This window comes from Phoxinus phoxinus, assembly GCF_949152265.1.
Source record: "Phoxinus phoxinus genome assembly, chromosome: 5".
In the NCBI taxonomy this organism is placed as follows: domain Eukaryota; kingdom Metazoa; phylum Chordata; class Actinopteri; order Cypriniformes; family Leuciscidae; genus Phoxinus; species Phoxinus phoxinus.
Genome location: NC_136880.1, coordinates 7,372,519 through 7,398,998, shown reverse-complemented (window position 1 = coordinate 7,398,998; position 26,480 = coordinate 7,372,519). Strand labels below are relative to the sequence as shown.

The 26,480-nt window shown below is 41.4% G+C and overlaps 3 protein-coding genes across 3 annotated transcripts; 2 read left to right on the top strand and 1 right to left on the bottom strand.

The window, feature by feature from the left end:
• Nucleotides 1–2,645: 2,645 nt before the first annotated feature.
• On the top strand, nucleotides 2,646–4,631 carry LOC306998576 (uncharacterized protein). Its single transcript, XM_079612762.1, has 2 exons — nucleotides 2,646–3,136; nucleotides 3,616–4,631. The coding sequence occupies exon 2, from the start codon at nucleotides 3,720–3,722 to the stop codon at nucleotides 4,506–4,508; it is 789 nt and encodes a 262-aa protein (XP_079468888.1). The 5' UTR covers nucleotides 2,646–3,136; nucleotides 3,616–3,719; the 3' UTR covers nucleotides 4,509–4,631.
• Nucleotides 4,632–6,228: 1,597 nt separating this feature from the next.
• On the top strand, nucleotides 6,229–9,932 carry LOC306998921 (putative nuclease HARBI1; the record flags this gene model as incomplete). Its single annotated transcript, XM_079613319.1, has 3 exons — nucleotides 6,229–6,297; nucleotides 7,208–7,864; nucleotides 9,405–9,932. 3 exons carry the CDS (start codon nucleotides 6,229–6,231, stop codon nucleotides 9,474–9,476), a joined length of 798 nt encoding a protein of 265 aa, XP_079469445.1. The 3' UTR covers nucleotides 9,477–9,932.
• A 2,723-nt stretch (nucleotides 9,933–12,655) lies between these two features.
• LOC306998920 (uncharacterized protein) lies at nucleotides 12,656–14,412 on the bottom strand (the record flags this gene model as incomplete). The annotated part of the gene is made up of 4 exons (XM_079613318.1): nucleotides 13,837–14,412; nucleotides 13,572–13,665; nucleotides 13,163–13,250; nucleotides 12,656–13,078 (listed from the first exon to the last, which is right to left on the bottom strand). Exons 1-4 carry the CDS (start codon nucleotides 13,880–13,882, stop codon nucleotides 12,656–12,658), a joined length of 651 nt encoding a protein of 216 aa, XP_079469444.1. The 5' UTR covers nucleotides 13,883–14,412.
• Nucleotides 14,413–26,480: the final 12,068 nt, after the last annotated feature.

Here is a 26,480-nt window from a genome sequence, read left to right as displayed (position 1 = left end):
GTGTATGCAAAAGATTGGGGTCAACCGTTTTTTCTGGCCAGCCCGCGAAGACATCCTTTGGTACTTGTTTCAGGACATTGTGTGTATTATCCCTCCCGCGAGGCCAGTCACAGGTCGTCACATGGAAATCGAGAGAGAAGTCTGGGCCAAACTAGAGACAGCTTTTTAGAAAGGGCCAGGCAAGTTTGTTTTCTTGAATTTAGCGCAATTCTAGATAAAACACGGTTGGATGTAGTTTTTGCAACTGAACATGTTTTGTTTTTTACATGAAGATGGAGAACCCAGGAGCCAGAAACACCCATGGGATGCTGATGGCATGCTGATAACACCTGTCACACTATCTCCGCTCTCTCTCTCTCTCTCTCTCTCTCCTTCTTTCACTCCTTTGTTCACTTTTCATCTTCTTGGCTGTGACAAACAAGCACATTCCTTCAGAAATCTCTATCACACACACACACACACACCGGAATGTCCGGATACATTCCTGTTACATTTATTTCATGTTACGTTCATTCCTGTTATTAAATTGTTTTTCTCTAACAAATAAAGTTAAACCACTGATTTTCTCAATTGTGTTATGTTCATCATTTATCCAACAGTTTAATTAATTACATGATAAAAACATTTATAAATTTAAGGTTTGGGTCTCCTTTAAAATTAATAAATGGCTTTGTTTTTTTGTTTTTTTATACACCTTGTGTGTATATATTGTGATTTTTAGTGACAAATGTCAATTATTTAAACATGCAACCTACCATTTCTTTAAAATCAACACTTTTGTGAGAGGAAAACGAAGAAATAAGTTGTAATTTTTTTAAACATACTTTTTAAAAGACACCTGATTTTTGGTAACAGGAAAAGAAAATGCATCCATCTCCCACTTTGAAACCTTGTAAAAAATTAAATAAGGTTACCTGAGATTGACCAATATACATTTTGAATAGTAGAATATGTGTGTTATTACATTCAGTGTTGAAAAAAGATAATAAATTAGTTTCATTTTTGTTACAACAGGCAAATGTCACCCTTTCAGTGTAATGGCCCATATATATATATATATATGCCCCTTTTTAGATTTGAGCCCCTGCCCCTGAGGAACTCTCTGCACGTCCCTGATGTACACCACTGAGAGTCTATTCATATACACTTCAGTGTCAACAAATTCCTGACCATTTCAACGTTAGGGGAAAACATTTTAAAATTAAAATAAAATGTGCGACATTCTTGCAAGTTACTTGCACTTCAAGAAGTCTGTTAGATGTGTTAGATGTTGTTGGAACTTTGTTAATCAGGAAAGTCCTAATAAATATTACCAAATCAATAATAATTGATAAGGTACAAGCTTAAATCTTAAACCCACATCGCAACACTGTCTTTGGCCCATATATATATATATAACACCAGGAAAATTGCAGCATTTTTATTTATTTTATTAGCTGAAAGTACAGTATTAGTACAGAAATCAGAAAGCACATTATTCATTCACAAGGTGGTAAAGCAGAGGCTGAAAATCGCACCAGCGGAAATTTTTTCATGCTATCAATGTGCAAATTACGAGGACTTTGGTGTATATCTTAATGAATATGTACTGTATCTTCATATTCACTTGCCTGGCTGATATGTATCTTTATATGTACTGACTGATTTTAAAGTGTTATTTGACTGGCATTAAACTGGATCATACTAATGCAATTACCGGAGCAGTTGAAATACTCTATAGAAAACCTAGATCATTTGAGAATGTGCATTTATTGCATACACTATTAAAAATAATGGTTCCAAAAGGAGGCTTTTCGCAATTATACCATAGAAGAGTCAATTCTACCAGAATCAGAACAGTTCTGAAAAGAACCATTTTTTTTTCCTTAGTATGAAGAACATTTTAATAATCTAAAGAATGATTTTCCTTTAAAAAAGTTCCATGGATGTTTAAGGTTCTTCGTGGAACCACGGATGCCAATAAAAAAAACTTTATTTTTAAGAAGGCAAGGCTTTTGTGACTGAAATGTCACACGTAACAGGTCTCTAAAATCTCTACCGATTGACAAATTTCTGAGTTTATATTGTCTACCGGTATATATCGGCCACCCCCACACTGTAACAAATTTCTGTAGTATTCACAGCATTAATACTGTAAAATGAGCACATGCTTACTGTAGAACCTGTATGGGCCATTCTACAGAATTGGTGCAAAATCAGAGTTGGAAACATCTTGACATTTTTTTTGTTTTTTCCCCACAAATTCTGCATGTATGCATATTGTATAATATCCAAGGTACGCTTGTCTAGTAATTGTGCAGTTAATTCTCATATTGTATTTTCAGAAAATGCTGGAATATTTTCCTTCTCCCCAAATTTGTCACTACCGAAACACAATATTAAATAATTTATTAAGAAGGCTTATAATTACCTATTAAGATTTTGTTTACATCTACCTTATAAATATATATTTTTTCTATTTTTACAGGTTAAATCAATAAAGATTATAATTTTAATAATATTGTAAGTGTACTTTATGAGATTTGTTGTATTTTGAACCCAATCTTTCTTTGTAGAAGGAAAAAAAGAATATATATATATATATATATACACATTTGTGTGTTCTGGCTTCTGTGTTCATGAGTCTAATTTCAACATGCAGATAATAATAGGACATTCAATAGACTTGATATTTAATTAACATTAACATTGATTTGTGTGCAATCTACATTACAATAACTGCCCTCCTGGCCTTTTACTGCAATTGGTAAAAATAATTATTATTTTGAGCAAATGAATTGCATTCCCGCTGAAAAAATGTTGCCTATAAATAGTGTTGCGCGGCTATTTCTAATCAAACTGACAACACTATGGATGAGCAAGTTATTGCGTTTGGTGTGGCATTGCTCTACTTGCGGAGCAGACGTCAGAGATCAGTGTGGGTGCATGATATTCTCCAAGCCCGTCAGCAGTTTGGTGAATATCACTGGCTGGTGCAGGAGCTGCGGCTGGATGACAGCAGGTTCCAGCAATACTTTAGACTGGACAGGAACCAGTTTGACAACCTGCTGTCAAAAGTGGGGCCGTGAATTGAAAGGCAAGATACCAACTATCGGCGTGCTATTAATGCGGCTGAGCGCCTCGCAATTTGTCTACGGTGAGTTCGAGATTTTTGTTCTTTATGGTTTAATTTGTTTCTTTATATTTTTTATATTTATATTTTTAAGTATTTCGTTTTGTATTTTCAATGGGTTGGATATTGTTTTCATTGGTTCTTAAATGCTATTTTCCAGTTGTGGACAAAGTATTTCGATCCTTTACTTATTAATAATAATAATTTAATAAAGTAAAAAGTAGTTAAGTTATACCACACTGTAAAAATACTCTGATACAGGTTAAAGTCCTGCATTAAAAATTTATAAAAGTATAATCTGGTGAACTGTGACTATTATACCATTATATCATTAGATTATTATTACTCATGCATTAATGTAAAAAAAGAATTTGGAGTTTGTTGAGGTGGAAAAAATTATATAAAGTAAATGTATTTAGCTTCTTTTCACCACAGATTATTATTATTATAATTTTTTAATAATTTTGCCTAAGTAATTATTATTATCATTTAATTTTTTTCAGATTCTTGGCCACTGGAGACTCCTACCGCACCATAGCTTTTAGCTATCGTGTGGGAGTGAGCACCGTGGCAGGTATTGTTGGAGAGGTCGCAAGGGCAATATGGGATGCCTTGGTGCAGGAGGTCAGTCCCCACCACTGAGGACTGGCAAAGCATCGCCAATGACTTCCTCCATCGGTGGAACTTTCCAAACTGCCTTGGGTCCATCGATGGCAAGCATGTTGTAGTCAGGGCCCCTGACAACTCAGGGTCCCTGTTCTTTAATTACAAGGGGACCTACTCTGTTGTCCTCCTGGCAGTGGTGGACGCTCAGTACTGCTTCCGGGTAGTGGATGTTGGCAGGTACGGGAGGACAAGCGATGGCGGTGTGCTGGCTAACTCCACCTTCGGCCAGGCACTTCGAGATGGGACCCTTGGCCTACCACAAGATGCTCTGCTGCCAGGTGCAGAGCATTTGGGACCCCAGCCACACGTTTTTGTGGCTGATGAGGCCTTTCCACTCCGCCGGAACCTCATGCGCCCTTTCCCAGGACACAATCTCTCTGGCAGGCAAAGGGTATTTAACTACAGGCTGTCACGGGCAAGGCTGATTGTTGAAAATACCTTTGGCATTCTCACAGCCCAGTGGCGGATGTACAGGCGAGTTATTGCAATCAGCCCTGCCAACGTGGACGCCTGTGTGAAGGCTACATGTGTCCTGCACAACTTCCTGAGGAGGTCCACTAACCTCACCAGGACGCCCATACCATCTGCTGGAGACAGAGAAGCTGCTGGCCAACAGGAGGTCAGCCGATTGGGCAGCAATAATGCCACACGGGAGTCCATCCGTGTCCGGGAGACATTTATGGATTATTTCTCCACTGAGGGAGCTGTCCCCTGGCAACCTGTGGCATAAGCCATGCCTTTAAACAGCTCTTTTAAGAGCCACCAATTAAAAACACATTTAAGTTCATATTCATGGTGTCTCGATTCTAAAAAACACATTTAAGTTCATATTCATGGTGTCTCGATTCTTAAAAACACATTTAAGTTCATATTCATGGTGTCTCGATTCTTAAAGGGTAACTAAACACTAAACCAACTTTTTTTAGTTAATGATCTGTACGAATGGAGCTTCATAAATGCTGTTCATTGATTCGAGTACTTTTTTTAACATTTGAGTATAAAGTGTTTTAATTTTCAAATATATGGTGTAAAAACGTCTGAGTGCTGCCCTCTTCAGGTTAAACGGAATCTCCTGAGGTAGGGGTACTCTCTGACGTAGGGTACTCTCTGACGCTGCGAGCTCACCACGCCCCTGGCAGCCCCTGGTATAAAAGCATCTGGTTCCGTCAGCACTGTAGCGAGTCAGGAGCTGGAAATTGGAATTACGAGTTTTGAAAACGATCAGGATAGCGTATTTTAGCATCTAGTTAGCATAGCATTTATAGTTATTTAGATTATTTCGTGTAGCCTAGGTAGTTATTTAGCATAGTTGTTAGTGTTGTTAGAAGCATAGTTAGTTAGTAGCATAGTAACTTATTCCATCAGTTAGGATAGTGTAGATTTTTAGCATTAGCTTTATCTGTGTTTAGTACAGTGGTTAGGATGGTAAGTTATGTAGGTGTAGTTTTGCCGGTTGCAACAGCACTGCTGGACTGCATAACTTTCCCACAGACTTGGAAATTAGCGCCAGTGTTTACATGCACTTGTGTGCCAAACGCTGCTCTTCCTGCATGGACTCCACAACCGCCGGCGCGTTTTGCTGGATATTTTTTTTCACATAGCGGCAAAATATGCTTAACGTAGGTCAATAGTAATAATAATCCACTCAGATACTGGACCCATTCTCTCTGCTTCGTCGCATGCCGATCGCGAGGCGGGAGTTAATGCGATGCGACACCGCAGTTTGAGCTCGCGGCTCGAATTGATATGGTTTTAGCTCTGTGTCCACAGACAATTCCTCCACTTCAGGTGAGAAAAGTCCTCAACTTTAAATGACCGCTCTGTTGCAAAGCTACTTGCGTCACTCTCCATCTTAGCGAGTCTGACAGCAGCTGTCAATCACTGCGTCACTGCGGGTCTGTCAATCACCCGCTCAGCCCCGCCCTCGGTTCGTCCGTTGGGCTCTGCCCACTTTTCCAGCATTTTTCAAATATTGCCAGTGGGTGGAGTCAGGCTCTGACCAGGGGTTTAGTTACCCTTTAAAAACACATTTAAGTTCATATTCATGGTGTTTCGATATTTTAAAAAACACATCTTGGTTCATAAACATGGTTTCTCCACATTTTAAAAACACATTTTAGTTCATATTAATAGACAGAGCAAGACTGTGATTTGTAATAATATAAAACATACATTTTTGCAGATGATGTTGCCGTGTTGGCCCCTTCAGACCAGGACCTTCAGCATGCACTGGGACGGTTTGCAGCCTAGTGTGAAGCGGCTGGGAAACTCTCCAAGTCTAGCCTTCGTATGATTTGTAATTGCGCCAACAGGTGTTCTCCATTATGCTGTCGCCTGGCAACGCTGCGACCGGAGAGCTGCCATCCGACACTGCATTTTGGACTACATTCTGCAAAATGGAGCAATAATTAATTATTTTTATTTTGATCTTTTATGTTTTACTGGAGGAGATGGTGGGGATGTTTCATCATCGCCGCCGCCGGGTGATGTATCTCCGGCGTGGACAAGACCGTGGCCAGGTAAGGTTAACTGGTTTGCTGCATCCCAATTCAGAAGTTGCGTCCTAAATTGCTGGAGTAGCTACGTTACACTTTAAAATGTACATAAGTATTGGGTGTACTTGAGTAATGTAATGATACTTATGAAAATACAAAATACACATAAAGCTGTTTAAATGTTCACTTATAGGCTACCTTACGAAGATGCGATTTTTATGGAGTTTATTCTCTTGATCTTGGTGATCTTATTTAGGCATGTTTCCAGTTTGTGCTAGTTTCATTTTCAAAATAACCTGTGGTTGACTAAGCAAGTACATTCGTTAAGTATTCACGTACAAATGTGAAGTCATGTGGGTTTTTTCTCTCACACAGGACAGCAACACTACAAAAACATGGTATTTTACAATATGATGCATTGTTGTATAGTAAAGTACTCACCAGGAAAGCACTTTAAATATAACAACCTTCAACATATTCCGAATTAAAATGCAACATACACATAGCGCAATATTAATGGTAGTATTAATCCAACAACAAGGAGCTAATGCAGGTAACTTTAGTTTTCCTCTTTATATATTAAGTACATTTAGTACAAGTATGCAATAGGCCTATAACACTTGTAAGGTTTTAAATATAACTAGTAATATTTCTCCAATGTGCCATTAATACTTACTAAAAGTAGTTTACTAAAGTGTCACGATATATCTTCCAACATTTACTTTGGCATAACTCTAAACCATTTCTCTTTTGTTTGTTTCCCTTAATCAGACCAGACCCCTGTATTGCAGGATAAACCTGAGCGTGCCAGTGCTAGACAGGTTTTTTAATGACTCTGACACACGACCTGATTTTCGGCTGAGCAGGGAGGCCCTGAGAGTGCTGCTGGACCTGTTGAGAAATGAACGGCAACACGGATGGGGTTCCACTATAGAGACCCTGGTATTTCTTTTCTGGCTGGCGTGTGGTACATCATACAGGGTCGTCTCCGAAGTGTTTGACATGCCTCGTTCCACTGTCCACCGGGTTGCTGAGGAGGTGGTGGCCATTCGCCATCAAGTCATCCATTTCCCGAACACCCCAGAAGACCTGGAGGCAGTTTGCCGTGGGTTTGCAGGGCTGGCCAGACACAGCTTTCTTGAAAGCTGCAGGAGCAATCGACGGCTGCCATGTCCGCATTAAGCCTCCAAGCGGCCCTGACGGTCAGTGCTACAGGAACAGGAAACTGTTCCCATCCATCATCCTGCAGGCTGTTTGTGACCATCAGGGCCGCTTCATTGACACCTACGTGGGCTGGCCTGGGTCAGTGCATGACGCACGAGTGCTCCGGTACAGCCCACTGTACAGGAGGTCAGTGTACCCTCCTCCAGGGCACTTCATCCTCGCAGACGGAGGGTACCCATGTCTCCGACACCCACTCCCCCTCATCACTCCCTACAAGAGGCCAGTACGAGGTGTGGGACCCCAGCGCTTTAATCTTCATCATTCTAGGGCACGCTCCATTATAGAGCGTGCTTTTGGGATGATGAAGACCAGGTTCAGGGCCATCTTCCTGAAAGCGCTGGAGGTCCACCACACCTTTGTACCTCATGTAAGTGAATTGAAAATACATTTGCAAAAAACATCAAATTAATTAACTACTTTTTTACAGACCATACAGGGAACTACACTGCGACCAAAATGGTCGCATATGCGACCTTTTGAAATGCCATTGCGACCCTAATTTTTAATGGGTCGCAAATGTATCACTGATTATTTTTGTTCCTACCATATGTTTTAGGCAATATGCTATGATTTACTATGAGCATTTATTAAAACAGAAATGTGTATTTTAAGAATACGTTTTATAACGTGCTCTGAGCATTCAACACATAAAGTTGGCTTCAGCCCCGCGACTTATAAAGAAATCGGGTTGATGTGCGCGTTTATATGTCACACGTTTCTCGCTGTTCGCGCATAACTATTCTCTATTGGTTCTTTATTTGTTTTAAACGGCAGACGTAATATTAATCCGTCTCTGGTCATGATTTGGAGACATTGAGCATTGAACCGTTTTGCCGTGCTGCTTATATTTATCACGCAGTAAAAATGCCCCTCCCCGCGGCCAAAACCAGTCGTCTGTGGATGAGAATCCAAAACAATTAGTGGGACGTTGTCCTGCTTCACTTCACAGGCGCTGAGTGACATGAGAATTTTAGAATGACGGGACACTCATTTATATGACACTTTAATCAACAGGAAGAACAGCTCGTTCCGCGCGTCATACGTCATTGTACATGCGCAGTCCTTTCAGTTTCGGTTTTCAATCCGATCAAGTGTTGACATGTTCTCTCGATCGCATTACAAAAGGAATAAACCACCCCTTTCAATCCGATCGAAATTGCATTCGGATCGAGCACAATCCGATCGATTAAGGCGTTTACATGAAGATTTTTTTAGTCCGATTGAGCCGTCAATCCGATTATAAGTGTCCATGTAAATTGAAGCTTCACAATGACAGTATGAAGCACGCGAAATGTATAGACATGTACATATCCCGTGACGCAGCAGCACTCCCTACTGCATTTCGGCGTCAAGCAAACCGAGCAAGTGAGGAATCTGAATTGATAATTAGGCTAAGTTCAATGTAGCTTATAAAATAGCCTTATTTGTGGCTTATTATATTTCACTTAATTGTGAAGTAGACATGCATTTTTGTATTATCTTTAATACTGAATAGTCAATAGCTGCTGAAAATCTATTATTATTTTATGGATTATATTTATTTTATTTATTTTAAGAGTTCAGGAGTCTGCCCATCTGTGGCAACCATAGCATGTTGAAATCCAAAAGAAATTAATTTAGCACATTATTGTGTACTGTATTTTCTATTGCAGTAAATCTATCCCAACCAATGTTAAAGAAAACAAGGCGGCATGTGGTTTAAAAGATGGAAAGTAAAATAAAAAGCACATCTGTATGCAATACAGTTTCATTATTGTTCATTATTATCCAGAGCGGCTTACTATAAATAATTTGTGCGACCAAATCATGTTTTGCGCCAGTAACTGAAAAAGTTAGTAGCGCAAGTGCCACCAGTGGAAAAGGTTAGTGTAGTTCCCTGCCATATCATTATTATTATTTCATTTCAGGTCATCACAGCCTGTGCCATCCTCCACAACATCTGCCTTGGGGTTGGTGACATCATGGCCCCCGGAGGATGAACACGAGGAGGATGATGCAGAGGATGAGGGGGAGCATGGTTTGGAGACCGTCAGCGGTGCTCCCTGGCGACACCAGCTGACTGCAGAGGTGTCTGCCCTGGAGGAGGTTCCCGTTGACCATTACTATTTATAACAGGCAAGTCAGAGAACTGTAAAGCTGTAATGGCCAAGGCCAAAAATGAATGTCCATAGAATGGGTTTACATGTTGAAATATTTTACACAGATTTGAGGATGCGAGTTAATTTCTTTTATTCTTCCCTTTTTTAAATTATCTTAGTGAGATGGCAGCCGTCGATTGAGTCAGCCCTGCAAACCTGTTGTTACACAATGCAGTCGACAGTGGAAATATGCAGTCAAACACTCTGGAGACCATCCCAGATGATGTCCCACCGGCAGAGAGGCCTTACCAGGGTCTCTATTGTGGAGCCCATCCCGGTCCAGCAGCACCATCAGGGTCTCCCTGCTCAGCTGAATTGTTTTATGATTTGTAGATGTAAATTATGTTGTCAATAGTTTAAAAAACTTATTTATCTATATTATTTATTTTAATTTTCAAATGTTATTACCAAAAATTGTATTGAAGTTTTTTGTTTCAAATTGCACCTGTCTAGAGAACTAAAGAACTATTCCTTTTTATTTCATATCCCAACACATGAAGTTGTTAAACAATAAACAATAAAGATTATTTTTGCTCCATTTCTGTGCATTATGTCATAAATAAATAAACTGTACAAATAAACTTATTTTTCTCATGTAATTGTCACAGGTCGAGGTGGGCCAAGCCAGACTGCACCCACCCCTAGACCAGGATCACCCTGAGGAGCGTGTCAAAGGAGGAGGCAGGAGACAGGAATAAAAAGGATGACAGGCTTTATTAAATATAAAAACAATTTGAAAATCCTAATCTAAAATTCCTCTTCCTTCCTCTTCCCAGGAATCCAAGGCAAGTGGGGGGTCAGGCTCACTTCCTTCTGGCGCTGGTGCCAACTCGCAGTGGTAGGTACTGAACAGGTGGGTATCACAGGTGAGTAATTGAGTCAAGCTTACTTCCTTCTGGCGCTGGTGCCAACTCACAGTGGTAGATACTGAACAGGTGGGTATCACAGGTGAGTGGGGGGTCAGGCTTACTTCCTTCTGGCACTGGTGCCAACTCCCAGTGGTAGGTACTAAACAGGTGGGTATCGCAGGTAAGTAAATGAGTCAGGCTTACTTCATTCTGGCTCTGGTGCCAACTCACTGAACAGGTGAGTATCACAGGTGAGTATCGCAGGGGAGTATCACAGGTGAGTATCGCAGGGGAGTAGGTGGATCAGGGCTCACAGGAGTTGTAAAGGGTGGGCACTTCGCACCATACAGGTGGGTTTCAGGGCTACAGCAGACTCAAGTCGCAAGCGGAGCGGGGCTTTGGCTGGCACAGACAGAATCAACACTTCAAATAGAGGTGAACAGCTCTCACGTTGGTGGTAGGAGACAGAGTCATAAGCTGAGCAGGGCTTTCACTGGGGCAGACAGCACACAAACTTCAAGCAGAGGTAAACAGTTCTCACGTGTGTTGCAGGGGACAAAGTCACAAGCTGAGCGACGTTCGCTGGAACAGACGGAATCAACACTTCAAATAGAGGTGAACAGCTCTCACATTGGTGGTAGGAGACAGAGTCATAAGCTGAGCAGGGCTTTCACTGGAGCAGACAGCACACAAACTTCAAGCAGAGGTAAACAGTTCTCACGTGTGTTGCAGGGGACAAAGTCACAAGCTGAGCGACGTTCACTGGAACAGACGGAATCAACACTTCGAATAGAGGTGAACAGCTCTCACAGGGGTGGCAGGAGACAAAGTCATAAGCTGAGCAGGGCTCTCACTGGGACAGACAGCATAAACTTCAAGCAGAGGTAAACAGTTCTCACGTGTGTTGCAGGGGGCAGAGTCACAAGCTGAGCGACGTTCACTGGAACAGACGGAATCAACACTTCGAATAAAGGTGAACAGCTCTCACAGGGGTGGCAGGAGACAAAGTCATAAGCTGAGCAGGGCTCTCACTGGGACAGACAGCATAAACTTCAAGCAGAGGTAAACAGTTCTCACGTGTGTTGCAGGGGACAGAGTCACAAGCTGAGCCGGGCTTTCACTGGGACAGACAGCATACAAACTTCAAGCAGAGGTAACCAGTTCTCACGTGTAGTGTGCACACGGGGGCTTTTCCTTCTGACATCCAACAGGTGACTGCAATCGATCTTGCTAGACTCTTATGATGGACGGTAGACCAGCATAACACATGGGGAGTGCACGGCGATAAAAGGTAAATCTTCCACACACACACGACAGTCCAATTCCAAACATGCAACGTGATGGGAAACGTCAATTTCAGCACTACAAATCCACTCTTCAAGTGCAAAGTAAGGCCAACACTCACCCAGAGGTCTCGATCTGAAGAGCCGATGATAGTCAGAGTTGGGACAGATGCGGTGAATGATTTCCTCACCACTACAAGCGGCTTCACTTCGCTGGTTTCAATGGCCGAGGGGGAGGCTAGAGATCGACAAGGAATCAGTAGATTTCACTCAGTGCGATGTATACAACGTGATCCAAGCACTTCAAACCAGTATCCAATTTAGTGTAGAAAACATGCGGTTATGAGATTCAATTTGTCAATCGCTCATCTCACTCTTTCCCAGTCCAGACGACGAATTCCACTCTTCAAAACTGCCCTCGGATCCCACAAGCAACACTCCTCTTCTTTCACGATGGTCCTTCAGCTGCAACACTCCACAAACATTTCCCAACGGGAGAGAACCACACCAGATCGCCGGGGGAAGACAAAGAAACAACCACACAACGCGGAGGGAGAACACCCAGCCTTCTCTTTCTCTTGTGTTTTATCCTCTCCAAACACTGGCGCCACCTCAATCAGGCACTCAAAGTGAAGTCCCCGCACCTGTTGCCAATCTGCTATTTAGTTGTCATGACGACAGACACACACACAAGCCCGGGGACAGTGTTACACTAAAAGTGTCCCGGCGGGAACACTTCTCTGATGGGATTAGTTCCGGGGGTTATTTGTCACCCCGTGACATAATAAATAAAATACCTAATTTAATTTAACTTAGATTACAAAAATAAACTGTATAGAACTTAAATTACCTCTTATAAAAGAACGAAGAAACAAAAACAAAAAAACCACTACTTCTCCACCATTCGCTCAAGAAGAGCAAACAGCCTGTCCATCCTCTCCCTGCTCTCTTGAGCTCTCATCTCCTCAGCCTCCCTCTGCAGTGCCATGTCCTCTCGGATCAAGTGTAGCATCTCCTCGTCATAATCCCGCTTTCTCCGTGCGGGTGCTGGTGCTGGTGCAGGTGCTGGTGGTCCTGCTGGTGGTGGTGCTGCTGGTGGTCCTGCTGGTGGTGCTGCCCCTGGCTCCTTCTCACCGTGGGCACCCACTGCTGAACTCGGCCCTGGTCTGCCCTCAGGGATTGAGGTAATGAGGACAGGGGGGTTGGTGGAGTGCCTCTGTCCCAACACCTCATCCATGAGGACAAACCAGGGCCAAGTTTCAGCAGTGGGTTTCCCACTCACACCCTCTCCTGTCCCAGGACACTTGCAATCCTAAGGCAGAGCAAATTAACCATGGCTTGTTAACAACAACAGCACAAAACATTTCAACAAATATGTGTGTATTAACTTTCTTACTTTGTATTTTTTCTTCAAGTTGTCCCATTTTTTTTTTGCCTGCATGGGAGTTGCCTCACCCAGCAGACCCATTTTGTCCAAAATGGCTCTAAAAAGCAGAAAAGGGTGCTTATGAAAAAATTAACACAGGGGTGCAATCTTAACATTAGTGCATTGTTAACACTGCAAAATGTGACATCAGGACATGCATACAAAATACTTCAACAATCATATTTCTGGATACTCAAATATAGTTAAAACCTTTGTAGACAGCTTGCATGACAGCACTACGAAACACATAAAAGTTAAACACTATTGCCTTATCTACTGCTTTTCTTATAAGAAATATCACTCACCCAATAAAGCCCACAACAATAATACACAAGTGAGACAGACTAGTGCAAATATTACAAATAGGTTGTTGTCTTACCTCCAAGCCACGCTGGCGGAGTTTTTCGCCCCTGTAAATAAATGGTCGTTCTCAGATCTTAATTTTATGAATTGAGCTGTCTGCTCCTTGCTCCCTGAAACAATTATTAAACTTTATTAGCACAAGTTTTGCATCAAAACACCTGACAAATGAATCCACGCAACGGTGACGAATGAGTTAAGATGAAGTTAATAAGAAAGAAACACTTGTGGCTTTTAAGTCAGGTTTTGCTAGCTATTTGAGTAAATGAAAACATAATACTTACATTTAAATGTGCATTTTCCACCCACCACAGAACTCGCAGCCGCCATTTTTTGAAAGGAAAATGCTAGCGTCACCGGCGCGCGGTGATTTATGGGGTAGAATCAGGCCGCAAGGATCCGTTTATGCATCCTTTTCATGGGGAAATGAAGGGTGCATTTGGCGTCGCTTTTGAATCAGGGTAGCCTTCGTCGCGCCGGGATGATGCAACCGCCCTTCAAACAAAGCCTTTTTATCATCAGACGAGCTGCCTCCATACCACACCAGCATATTATATGTGAGAACACTTTCAATAGAACAACGGTAGAATGACACCAGGAGCCGCCCTGATTTTCCTAAGCATTCTGAGAAAGTACGTCCTCTGTTGCGCCTTCTTGACTAATGCTGTGATGTTTGTTGTCCATGAAAGGTCCTCAGAAATGTGTGTGCCCAAAAATGTAAAACTTGATACTCTCTCTACTATCTCCCCGTTGATGTGCAGTGGTGTGTGAACAGTCTATTTCTTCCTAAAATCAATAATAAGTTCTTTCGTTTTCTTGATGTTTAGGGTTAGATTATTCTCCGTGCACCACGTCGTCAGCCTCTGTACAGATGGTACTCAACCAGAATGCCTATTACCGCCGCGACAGGCACCGCGGCGAAACTACCGCGGTAAAAATAATCCAGTCGCATTTCAAAGTCATTCGCGAAATGACCGCCAGGTGGCGCAGAGGGACATTGTGCAAAACAGCCGCTATTGCCGTATTTTGAAATGTAAGCGGGGTTAATGTCAATTAACAGATGAAATAGGCTACTATAGAACATTGTTTAGGACAGAAAAATAGAATCATAATTTTAAAATAGAGACGAGAACAATAAAGCCTTTATTTCATATTGTAACCTAGACGTCGGTGGGCGACATAAGCCTATTGCCCGTTGGGAGCAGCGTGATAAAATAATAATAATAACAAAAATAACGAACAAAAATAAATTAGGTGCAAAGAAGCTGATTATTTGTTTACTACTCAACTGAGGAATGAGACGAATGATGAGCGCTTTTCTGGAAGAGATTGGATAAACCGGGCACTTTTAAATGAGTATATTCATGGCCGAGTGGCAGAACTTACGTATCGGTCATATGGATGACACGGGTTCGAATCCCGTACAAACAAAGATTATTGTACATTTTATATTAGCCTATTAATGCATGTCATAGCCTATTATTAATGCAGACAATCAAACAAACAAAACATTTTTTTTATACAGGATAGCCTTTTTTTTGTTCATATAGAGTTTGTAAAACATGGTTTTAATAAGGTGCGATTTGCCAGGGGGGACGGGGATTTCCTTCTGGTCTAAACATCCCTGCTTCTGCTGAATTATTTTAATCCCCCCTCCCTCCACAGTAACCAATGCTATAAATTACTTCACCAATAGACCATTTAAAATATATAAAATAAAGATATGCAACAGGCACGTTTAAACGACAAACAATAAAATCAGAACCAGTTTCAGTTCATGGTTCCCTTAATGCATGCACGGCTTTCAAAATGTCACAAAGCGTTTTGAGATTATTTTGAATGAAATATTGAAGTTTTTAATTAAGTATTTTGGCACACCACGCCGAGTGGCGCTATCCATTGTTCTAAAGTCGGGTTTTATTCTGGCATGTTGAATTAGTGTTCGACAGACGCGGCTGCGCGTTCAGTTGGATTTATTTTTCTCATAACAGACAGCTAATATAACTTAGGCCCTTTAGGCTACTCAGTGGTTTTTTAGTCATACAGATCAGAGTAGAGTAGCCTAGCCTACATCGGTCAAAACTGTAAACTTGTATTCATATTCAAACTTTTATTCAAAAGTGTATCTGTCGTCTCTGTCTCGGGAACTGCGCGTCACAAAAATGAACCGAAAGCCACTTTCCTCCGCTCAGTCACGATAAGAAATCGGCTATGTCTAAAGCTTTTAAATGTCTAAATATTTAATAAATGTTATCTGATTAGGTAATCCGTATGAAACCGAGAGGTGCAGATCTACTCAAAAGCTGTGAGCGCTTCCCAATGATGAACGGACAAGGGTGAAAATCTCGCTATAATTAAATGTAGTCTAGGCTAAATCGCCCTGAATTAAATTGTAAAAATAGATCAGATAATTTATTTGTCGAAATGTTGCGCTATTGTTTCATTTAAGTTCATAAATATTATATAAATGTTATTTAGTTTAGCAGCAGCACAAAGCACTGTGGTTCGATATTTATAGGCTATAAAAATAATAATAATAGATAATTCACAAATCGCGCACCCTGGTTGTAAGGATCCAAAGATCCCCGTGGAATTTAACATTGAGTTGAACATTGTATTCATGACAACAAATGAACATGCGTTTGAACAAATGAACATGCGTTTGTATTTAGGCTTGCTTGGAAAAAGCTGCCCAAACCGAGGTAGCGTTTTATTTCTTCAATTCTTGAAATAATTAAATGTTTATTAATAAACTTTTATGACAGAAATATTAGCCTATTAGCCTACATGTAGCCTAAATAATTAAATTATTTCATTATCAACACTTTACTAGCCTAATGCTAATGTCTAGTGTGAATTGCGACTTCTCTTTGTTTTGATTCGGTCTCAGACTCAGATCGCCTGTGGGGGGTTGGGGCTTCAGGAGGTGTTAATGTTCCGTCTTTCATATGTAGAGTGAGACTGATGACCAGGCAAAGGCAAAATACTTTTAAAGATAAATCTCTCGATGTGTCCAAATGTAGGCCCTTAAATTATAAATATTGTAGTTTTATGTAGGCTATTGTATTTAAAGGGGTTTCACACACACTTTCAGTTGCAGTGTTCAATCCATTTGTTTCAACTGGTTTTGTATAATTTTAACACGTTTGAGTAGTGTGTTTGTCAACAATCTGGCATTATCTAAACATGAACTATCGACGAAACGCGTTCTTGCCAACTAAACGAATGCAAGTGAGCAGCAGATACAGAGCGCTTATTCGCGATCCACCTCGTTTTATTGTACGGTGAATTCAACCAGGCATTCTGTTTGAAGCAAGACTCAATCATGTTACAGTTTTTTTTTTCGTGATTTGTCTGGATGACACACAGCGACATCAGTATTATCAGCTGTATAATGGGGTTTTACCCTGAAATCTTGTTTAATGTAGAGAGAGACCCGGCGCGCGCAGTGCAGGGAGACATAAACTAAAATAAAAGAGATCCAGCGCGAGAGAGAAGCAAAGAAAATCTTAATTTATGTTGCTTTGAACTATTTTCGTTTTGTAGACTATAGCCTACTGTTTTAATTGTTTATTTAGCTGCAATTTCTTTGGCAATACAGATTTAAAATGTTACAAGAATAAGATTCTGTTTCTTACTTAATAAACTCTAACTCGATGCAACCCCGTTTTAAATAAATAAACTGCCCCGACACTTTATTTAAACCTTGAAATGTCCAGGATCTGTTTTTAAAAATTTCTTCCTTTGCTATGACGGGTATCAATTGTCAGTCATCTCAATTTCGTGGATGATTCACAAAACAATAATTTAGCAGATTAAAGATAGCTTCCATTTTCATTTTCTGACGCGATCGGCTGATAATCTTCCTTCATCAGGTTTGTCGTCTGTGCAGCGGCTCTACTGGAAAGTAGCAAATTTATGTTGTAATGTGCCATTGATAATTAAACAAAACGCTTGACTTCAATAAACAGTTACCCATCTAAGCATCAAGAATGGTAAAACATTTAACGCTGTCAGCAAAAGCTAGTGAGATTCGATCTCGCATCGCTTGAAGCTCCGTGAAGCTCGTGCTGTTGTGTTGACCACTGCGCTACCGTCGGTCCGCTGATGAGACATTGCTCTTGCAAAGCCTAATTGATGTAGCCTAATATTTTTCTATTGCAATGTTTTGTGTTGAAATGTTTTCATTATTTATTAAATGTATTAGGCCTACATTTAATTTCAGTCTTGTGATTATATGAATTCATTTAACTACATGTTTAACTTAAAATTGATCTGTTTTAACACATTTCAAACACTCTCAATGAGCCGCGGCGCGGCGGCAGATTACACAATAGAGAGAATAAACTGACACTTTTCAAAGTCTGCGATTGTAGCGCCTCTTAGCGGTCAAAGCCAGCAAATACACCCCCGCAATTTTACCGCCGCGGGAACGGCGGCGGTAAAAGTCTCATTCTGGTTGAGTACCATCTGTACCTCCTCTCTGTATGCAAACTCATCTCCTCTGGTGATCAGCCCCAGCACAGTCGTGTCATCCGCAAATTTAATTATGATGTTGGTATCATTAGATGGTGCACAATCATAAGTATACAAGGAGTAAAGAAATGGACTTAGCACACAGCCTTGTGGGGTTCCTGTGCTGATTAGCGTAGTTGTGGAATAATGTGAGCCCATCCTCACTGACTGTTGCCTCTTTGTTAGGAAGTATTTAATCCACAGGCAGATGTTGTGCTGTATGCCTAGGTCAGACATCTTGTAAAACAGTCTGTTTGATAAGATGGTATTAAAAGCAGAACTGTAGTCAATGAACAGAAGCCGTGCATACGTCCCTTGATGTTCCAGGTGGTGCAGTACAGTGTGGAGTGCAGTGTTGATGGCATCATCTGTCGACCTGTTGGCCCTATATGCGTACTGGTGGGGGTCCATGGTGTGTGGCAGAGCAGACTTGATATGATATAAGACCAGCCTCTCCATGCATTTCATAATTATAGATGTTAGTGCAATGGGCCTATAGTCATTGAGGGATGTTATAGTAGCCTGCTTTGGCACTGGCACTATTATAGACGTCTTCAGGCAGGTTGGAACAGTGCACTGCAACAGAGACAAGTTGAAGATGTTTGTGAGTACCTCACCCAACTCAACTGCACAGTCTCTAAGTGCACGCCCTGGAATGCCGTCTGGTCCAGATGCTTTCCATGCCTTGATTTTACGGAGAGTGCGTATCACCTCAGTTGGTTTAAGAATGAGCACCTGGCTATTTATGTCTGGAGCAGGGTTGATGGTAGTCTCAGTACTTTCCACCTCAAACAGCTGAAGAACCGGTTAAGCTGTTCTGCCATTGAAGCACTGCTATTAGACAGGCAAGTGGTGTTAGTCTGCCCAGTGATGTGCCGAATCCCCTGCCAAGCCCGGCGGGGGTTGGAGTTGCAGAAGTGGTTCTCAATTCTCTGCTTGTAAACGGCCTTAGCATCCCTGATGCCCTTCCTCAAGTTCGTCCTGGCTGCACTGTAATGCTGCCTGTCACCGGACCGAAAAAAGCAAAATTACGGACCTGCAGCAGGTGTTTTACATTGTTGTTCATCCACGGCTTGTTGTTAGGAAATATAAAAATCCGTTTCGTGGTGGTTACATTTTCAATGCAGCAATTTATATAGAATAGCACAGAGGATGTATAGATGTCAATTTTATTGTCCACAAATACGGTCCAGTCAGTGCGTCTGAAGCAGTCCTGCAGCTGCTCAGATGCTCCTTCCGGCCATATTTGTATTATTCTAGCAGTGGGTTTAATCTGGTTTATAATTGGTCTATATGCTGGAGTCAAAAACAGAGAAATATGGTCAGACAGTCCTAAGTGGGGGAGAGGTGATGCATTATATCCATGCTTGACGTTACTATAAACATGGTCACTTTCACCCAGGGTCCGAAATTAACTTTTTGGCTCACCTGCCACAGGGACTGGTAGATGAAAAAAATCCACCAGCCAAGCATATTTCTTACCGGCCAAAATAATAAACAGCCTTTTTGTATCACATATACATTCATTTCAGTACATTTAATTGAGATATGGTATTTTTAATGAATAAGAGTACATAGAAGTCAAAACAGAGCAACAAATAGTAAAACATGGAAGATGTGAGCATGGAACTAGTGCTCATAACAGTACATTTGAAGGTTTTGTAAAACTATTAGAACTTAAACCTCATAGTCATCCGACTCCTCACTCTCTACCGCAATTACCCCCTTTTGCATGGTCCATGACTCCTGGTAAATGTCGCCACATAACAGCTAATAAGCGGCAGCTAGCTGCAGACCGGTGACTTTGCAGTTTTCAAAAGCACTCGCGCCGTCTGTCGTTGCTATGCAACCATGAACAGAGGTGCGCTTGGAAAAACGAGTGCGATGTGTCGTTTCTATAATGAGCGCGCTTGCCGCATTTGAAATAACTAATTTACACGCATAAAAAACGCACTGTGAATGTGAACGGCCCCGTATGGCAACGTGACATTAGCCTAATCGAAAATATTTCCATATGAGGCTCTTTCATCCTTTCTTGTTAACAAGTGGATTCAGAGCCACTGTCACGACGCACACACGGGAAAAGGTAAGATCCAAATGCAGTATTTTAATGGCGTAATCCGTACTCACAACAGTCCAGGCAAAGGTCATAAATCCAACAAGGCAGTCCAAGAAAACAAGAAACAGCCACGAACTGGCAGACAACGAAGTGTGGTGACATAAAACAAGGACTCTGTGACAAACACTGAAACTGACAGGGTATATATACACAAGTGCTAAACGAGGTGACGAGAAACAGCTGAACACAATGAACACTCAGTGACAGACAGGATCATGGGAAATGTAGTGAGAATGACTAGACACTGTGAAAACTGAGGACCTCTAGTGTTTAACCCGGGGAACCACTAGACACTGTGACAGCCACAGCATGCAGCGCAGCCGGTCGCGTCTCAGTGTTTTTAAGTGTGTAAGTGAATGTCGTGATATTACTGATCATGGAAAGATTTTGCAGCGGCGCTGAAAATCCAGCGGCGCAGATGAATACATTGTAGGGGAAACACTGATTATTATATTACTATTTTGGTATGAACATTCACCTGCCAGTGTGGCGGATAGCCTTTTGAGATTTACTCGCCAAACGGAAAATCTACCCGCATTTGGCGCTTGGCAGGTGTTAATTTCGGACCCTGCTCTCACCCCATTGTTCATCGACTTCAGCCTCCAGACATCTAGCCTCATACACAAGCCTGTGTATTTTAAAATTCAGGTCCTGTCTGGTCCTCACAGACAGCGACCTGAAGTCTTCCACGAGGCTTTGAAAAAAAAGGCTGTCACTGTCCTCATTTGTGGTAGCTCTTCTACTAACAACTTCCAAAGCTGTTAGCATGCGCTCATCAAAATCGGAGCTGTGGTGTGGTCTCTTTCTCCTCAATGAGGAGGGCTGAAGGCTGGGCTGGCCCTGGCTTCCACCTGCCTGTCCCTGGCTTCCACCTGCCTGTCCCTGGCTTCCACCTGCCTGTCCCTGGCTTTCACCTGCTTGTCCCTGGCTTCCACCTGCCTGTCCCTGGCTTTCACCTGCTTGTCCCTGGCTTCCACCTGCCTGTCCCTGGCTTTCACCTGCTTGTCCCTGGCTTCCACCTGCCTGTCCCTGGCTTCCACCTGCTTGTCCCTGGCTTTCACCTGCCTGTCCCTGGCTTCCACCTGCCTGTCCCTGGCTTCCACCTGCTTGTCCCTGGCTTCCACCTGCCTGTCCCTGGCTTTCACCTGCTTGTCCCTGGCTTCCACCTGCCTGTCCCTGGCTTCCACCTGCCTGTCCAAGAAGGCTGAACTGGCTCTGGCTTCCATCTGGCTGTCCCTGAAGGCTGGACTCACACTGATGACTGTGTGTGTGGTGTTTCCTCTGCCTGACTGTGCCCGGCCATGGCATATTCTCTTTCTTGGGTCAGGTCTTCCCCAACCCCCCCTACCATATTACTGCACGTTAACCTATCTTCTAGGAATGGGTTGAGGAAGCCCTTGACCCCACTGTAGCGCCATGGCCGGACACTGCTTGCGCCTGCTCCACTCCTATTCCTCTCTGCCTCCTTCCTCCTCTCCTTTCTGAAAGTGTCTCTAAGGGACTTCCATCGTTTCCTGCACTCATCCGCTAGTGAAAAGACAATGAAACTTTATTAAATATGTGACTGATGACATTATCATTATTTTCTCCAGCTCAGCAATTTGTAGATAAATACCACAGGGGGAACAAGTATGGTACACTTTTGTTTTTCCTTGCAGAAATATTGTTAATAAAAAAAGGCAGAAGTGACTGCTTTCATTTTAAAATATGTAAGAAATATGTTGTACTTCAAAATTAGATAACTATAATTATAACAGCTGAAAATTACATCTAATGAAATTTGGCAGGCTAAAGTAGGCTATTGTACAGCATCAGTAAATTGCCATATCATAGTTGCACATTTAATTATGTATAGACAAAAGCTGATCTTGTAAAAATCGTAAAATTAATTTTACTGACTGATTTGCATAAACACCTGTTTTGCGTGATATGGCGCTAAAGTTATCATGCAATTCCCGCATTTTTCTAGAAAATATATAACAACGTTAATGCCCATCATCAACTCACCAGAAACACCAACAATTTCAGACACCTTTTTCCATGCGTCGTTCTTTTTATTAATGTCCCTGTATGTAAACAGGGACAAGTCGTACAATAACGGGAAACCCGCAACAGAAATGATTAACTTTTCCTCCATTTTGCTTAGGAACTAATGTGGTCGGAACCAAAGTTTACAGGATTGTGTTCTCTGGTATCCTCTCAGGCGGAGGACTTCTACATTCCGATTGGTTGCTGCCGAACCGCGTCATAGCTTATTACCATAAAGTTGACTTGATTTCAACTCTTCTCGCCGCTCTCGCCGTCCAAGACCCACCGGGTCTCATTGAAAATGAATGGCTTCCGGCCACTTTGACGCTCTCGCCGCCGGCAGTATGAACGCAGTTTGGGTCTTGAGGTGCAAGTGAGAAGAGGTATGCTCAGAGATTTTTCTTCCTAAAAAACCCAACAACTTACAATGTAGACTGTTTCAGAACCACTTTGTTTTATTTTCACATTTTCAACATTTTGTTTATGAGTAATTCAGATAAATCTCCAGAACCACTGAACTGTGTGTGTGTGTGTGTGTTTACATAAAACATTAATTTCAGAATAATTTTCCTCATTCAGATAAATCTCCAGAACCACTGAAATGTGTGTGTGTGTGTGTGTGTTTACATAAAACATTAATTTCAGAATAATTTTCCTTTGTTCTAAGGAGTATTCAACAGTTTTACAAATTACAACTTTTTACATGCTGCTTTGAACAGGTTGATCTAGACATGCGATTGATGGTGCGCCCGTGTGAGAGAGAGAGAGAGAGAGAGTTTTCAACAGTTAAACTTTTCACACACTGCTTCGAATACTGCCGGGTTGATCTGGACATGCCTACTCGTGACTTCTTCCGGGGGACAGATTAAGGTGATGACCTTGTCTATCGTGTACCAGATCTTGTCCTCCATTCGTGGCCAATAAAATCTGTTTTGCCCAATGTTGTGCATGGCTTTGACTTCCATGACACCTGAAGACAATGTGTAAATGACATGGCAGGTAATCTTACAAAAGATGATTCAAGTGAACACCTGATAATGGAATATTAAAATGGAGTAGAAATGCAATGCAATGATTTTTAAAAAAAAGTGTAAGAAGAATGAACATGTCTCACCTTCATCCACATTTTCAATGATTCCAGGATATGGATCATTTTCATATGCGACAATACACCACTTTCCAAGAATTTCTTCGGTGATATCCTCGACTGGGCAGAGAGTCCCTTTACACCCAGAGTTTGAGGTGGAATGGCTTCTATCTTCAGGGGTTGGTGGCTCAGAAGAAACTACATTTCTCCAAGGCTGTACTTGTGGTGCAATGTTGGTGGACATTGGGTGGAAACAGGAGCAAATGGCTTCTCTGTTGCAAAAGCAATTGAGCACTCTAGAATAGACTGTGCCTGGAGTAGTGCAGATTATCTGATGAATGCTTAGTGTGCCTTTGATGGTGGGCAGCTCTTTTGGCAGGAGTGCACTTACTCTACAAATCTGTTCTTCTTCCACATATAAGAGGTTGACTTTGGTGAGAGGAAGGAGTGTGTCAGAGTGCTTTCGCTGTTGGTATGTCAGTACCTCTGGCTACCTGTGAATCTGCAATTCTCTTAATGGTAGCTCCAACACCATCAGCAGGCCCTTTACCATGACCAGCATCCAGGAAACTCCAGTTTACAGCAAAAAAAAACCCATCTGGAAAGGAATAGTGCTCATCAAGTAAAAGTTATTCTTGCCTCTATATTGCATAGTTGGCCCCTCGCTGATGAAGAAGAGTTTTTGAACCCTTGGGTGGTTCACCTTCAGGAACTGAAGAACTGGTTCAAGTTGAGCCCAAATGGCAGCAGGATCATGTTTCATTGAGGGCGACAAGGCACAGAATTTCAGTGTGTTATCTGTGGTGTACAAAACAGCATTGTGCAGTGTTGTCTATACGCTCGAAAATGGACTTGCTGTACCTCCTTTGCATATTTGCACTTCCAATTTTCTGCATAGTCAATGTGAAGAATCACTTCATCATCTTTCAGAGACCTATGCAAACACTGTAGCTGTGTGTATTGATGTTGGATGTTGAAGAGGTGCTTGCACACTTTGTCTTTCATTTCCTTTTCAAAATCTTCCAATAGGTGCATTGTCCTACCCTCACATCTCTGCTTAACAGTTTTTGTTACAGTGATCTTCTCGCTTTTCCCATCCTTTTCTTTTTCATAGTCTTTCTTTTTTGTTAGCCACTGGTACCACCATGTGACCCCTGTTTCTGATGCGTTGTCATGCACTTTGCAGACACATGTCTCCCTATTATTGATATTTGGAGCAACAATTCAAAACGGCTTTATTCTACAGAAAAGTGAATAGGATAGCTTCAGGTCGGGCATCTCCAGCATCAGTTTCTGATACAAATTCAACATTGTGTCAGAGAGAAAACTCTTTTGTTTCTTTGTTTTAAATCTTGTGATGGTTTCCTTCTTCCCTGCTGATACTCAACTATTGTCATCTCGGCTTAGAAAATGTTTGACTATGTTCATGTTATTTTGTTTGTGATTGCTCTGATAGGTGAACCCAAGACATTGGTGGTTTTCAGACTTGTTGAACACTTTGTGGGAGATACCAATACATTTTCTTATTATAGAGACAAGTTTGTATTTTCTAAGAAGCCCGTTTGTGAAAGCTCTTCTGAGTGAATGTTTCTCTTTATAACTTTCAGACTTGTATTTATCCTGTATTTGGTGCATAAGCGTGTTGTTAAAAAGAGTCTTTCTGACTTGTTTGGGATGTCTGTGCTTCTTTACATCCTTCTGAGTCTTCGACCTTGGACAACATTGGTCTGGTGTCAACTTCTGCCTCAACCTTTGATATCGCTTTCTATATGTGACCAATCACGGAAAGTAGGGACACAAGTCGGCAGCACAACTTTCGAGCAAAATGAGAAAGAAGCGGGGGGTTTTTTTCAAAATTGGTGATTTTCACTTTTTTGCAGAATCTGTTAGTTGAGATCACGAAGAAGCCTTTCCATGTTTTAGATAGCAGTATTGGTATATTTAAAAGCGTACATTTTGAAGTTGAAATCGGCTGCGAGATTCTAGCTCGCAGTCGAGGCGTGTCAGTAGCCGCGTTTCCATTACCCTTCAAATTGCGCAAATTGAAATTGCGAATTGAAAATACGCTCAATGGAAACACGTCAATTTCGCAAAAACTCTCGTTTATCGCAAAAAAGTTTTTACGCTCACATGAGGAGGTTTTTCAGCCAATTCGAAAAAGGAATATTTCGCAAAACTGCAATGGAAACAGTTTTTGCGCATTTACAATCACCTGACTTACGCGGTGTGTTTGGGGTCGGTGTACGCAAATAATAATAATTATCATCATTATTATTATAACATTTACTAGGCTACATATTTAGAGACGCTTTTATCCAAAAAAGGAACAAAGCAATTCGTCAAATGTCATTCATAATACGGGTTAGACAATAATAATACAGAGCTGAGATTATCACAAATAAACACAATATTTTGACGCATATCTAAGTGTGGAGTGTGGAGCGCGCACTACATGGCACGGAGGCGCGGGCGTGAACACTTGCATTTTCCTATTAACAGTGAAACAACTTAATATAGCCTACTCTATAATTTCTGGTCATACAGAAAATAATTATGCATGATTTGTAACTACTTTTATTTGTGTAAACAATAACAAGAAAATGTTGTGCTTTTGTAAAATAAAATAAAACAATCAGGCGCGTTTTCATGATCTCCGTGAACTGGAGCGCGAGAACTGAAACAAAATAGCCTATATAGCTAAAGCTTGAAATGTCCACTTTAAAACGAACAAATTCGAATCGAAAGCTAATACATTTTGTTCTGATTAAGTAATCCGTATGAAAGGTGCATTTCTCTCTAAAAGAGCATCTGCTTAACAGCGGAGATGGAGATGTTTTTAGCCGAGTTAGAAAACAATAGTAATGGCTCTTCTTATTCAGCACTGCGGGAAAATGTAAATTCCAGGTTCTAATTTGGCCTTAGAAAACCAGTAAAATCAACAAGTTTTCCATATTAATTTGTGAATATTTTACATGTTTAATAAAGGGGAAAAAAGTCATTAAACAAACATCTGAAAATTCGTCGATATTTACTTTTTTGCGCAGCAGTTGGTGTAGCCAGTTCAAATTAAAATTGTGGTGTTTATTTTTCGTTTTCAAATTACGGGTTTAAAAAGGAAAAAACGAATGGACACAAAAGTAGCCTACATGGATCGTTTGGAATAGGAGACAGAGTTCTTT

What these genes read in the sequence shown, in the direction of transcription:
- LOC306998576 (XM_079612762.1), top strand. Translation starts at nt 3,720, where the DNA reads ATGCCTTGGTGCAGGAGGTCAGTCCCCACCACTGAGGACTGGCAAAGC.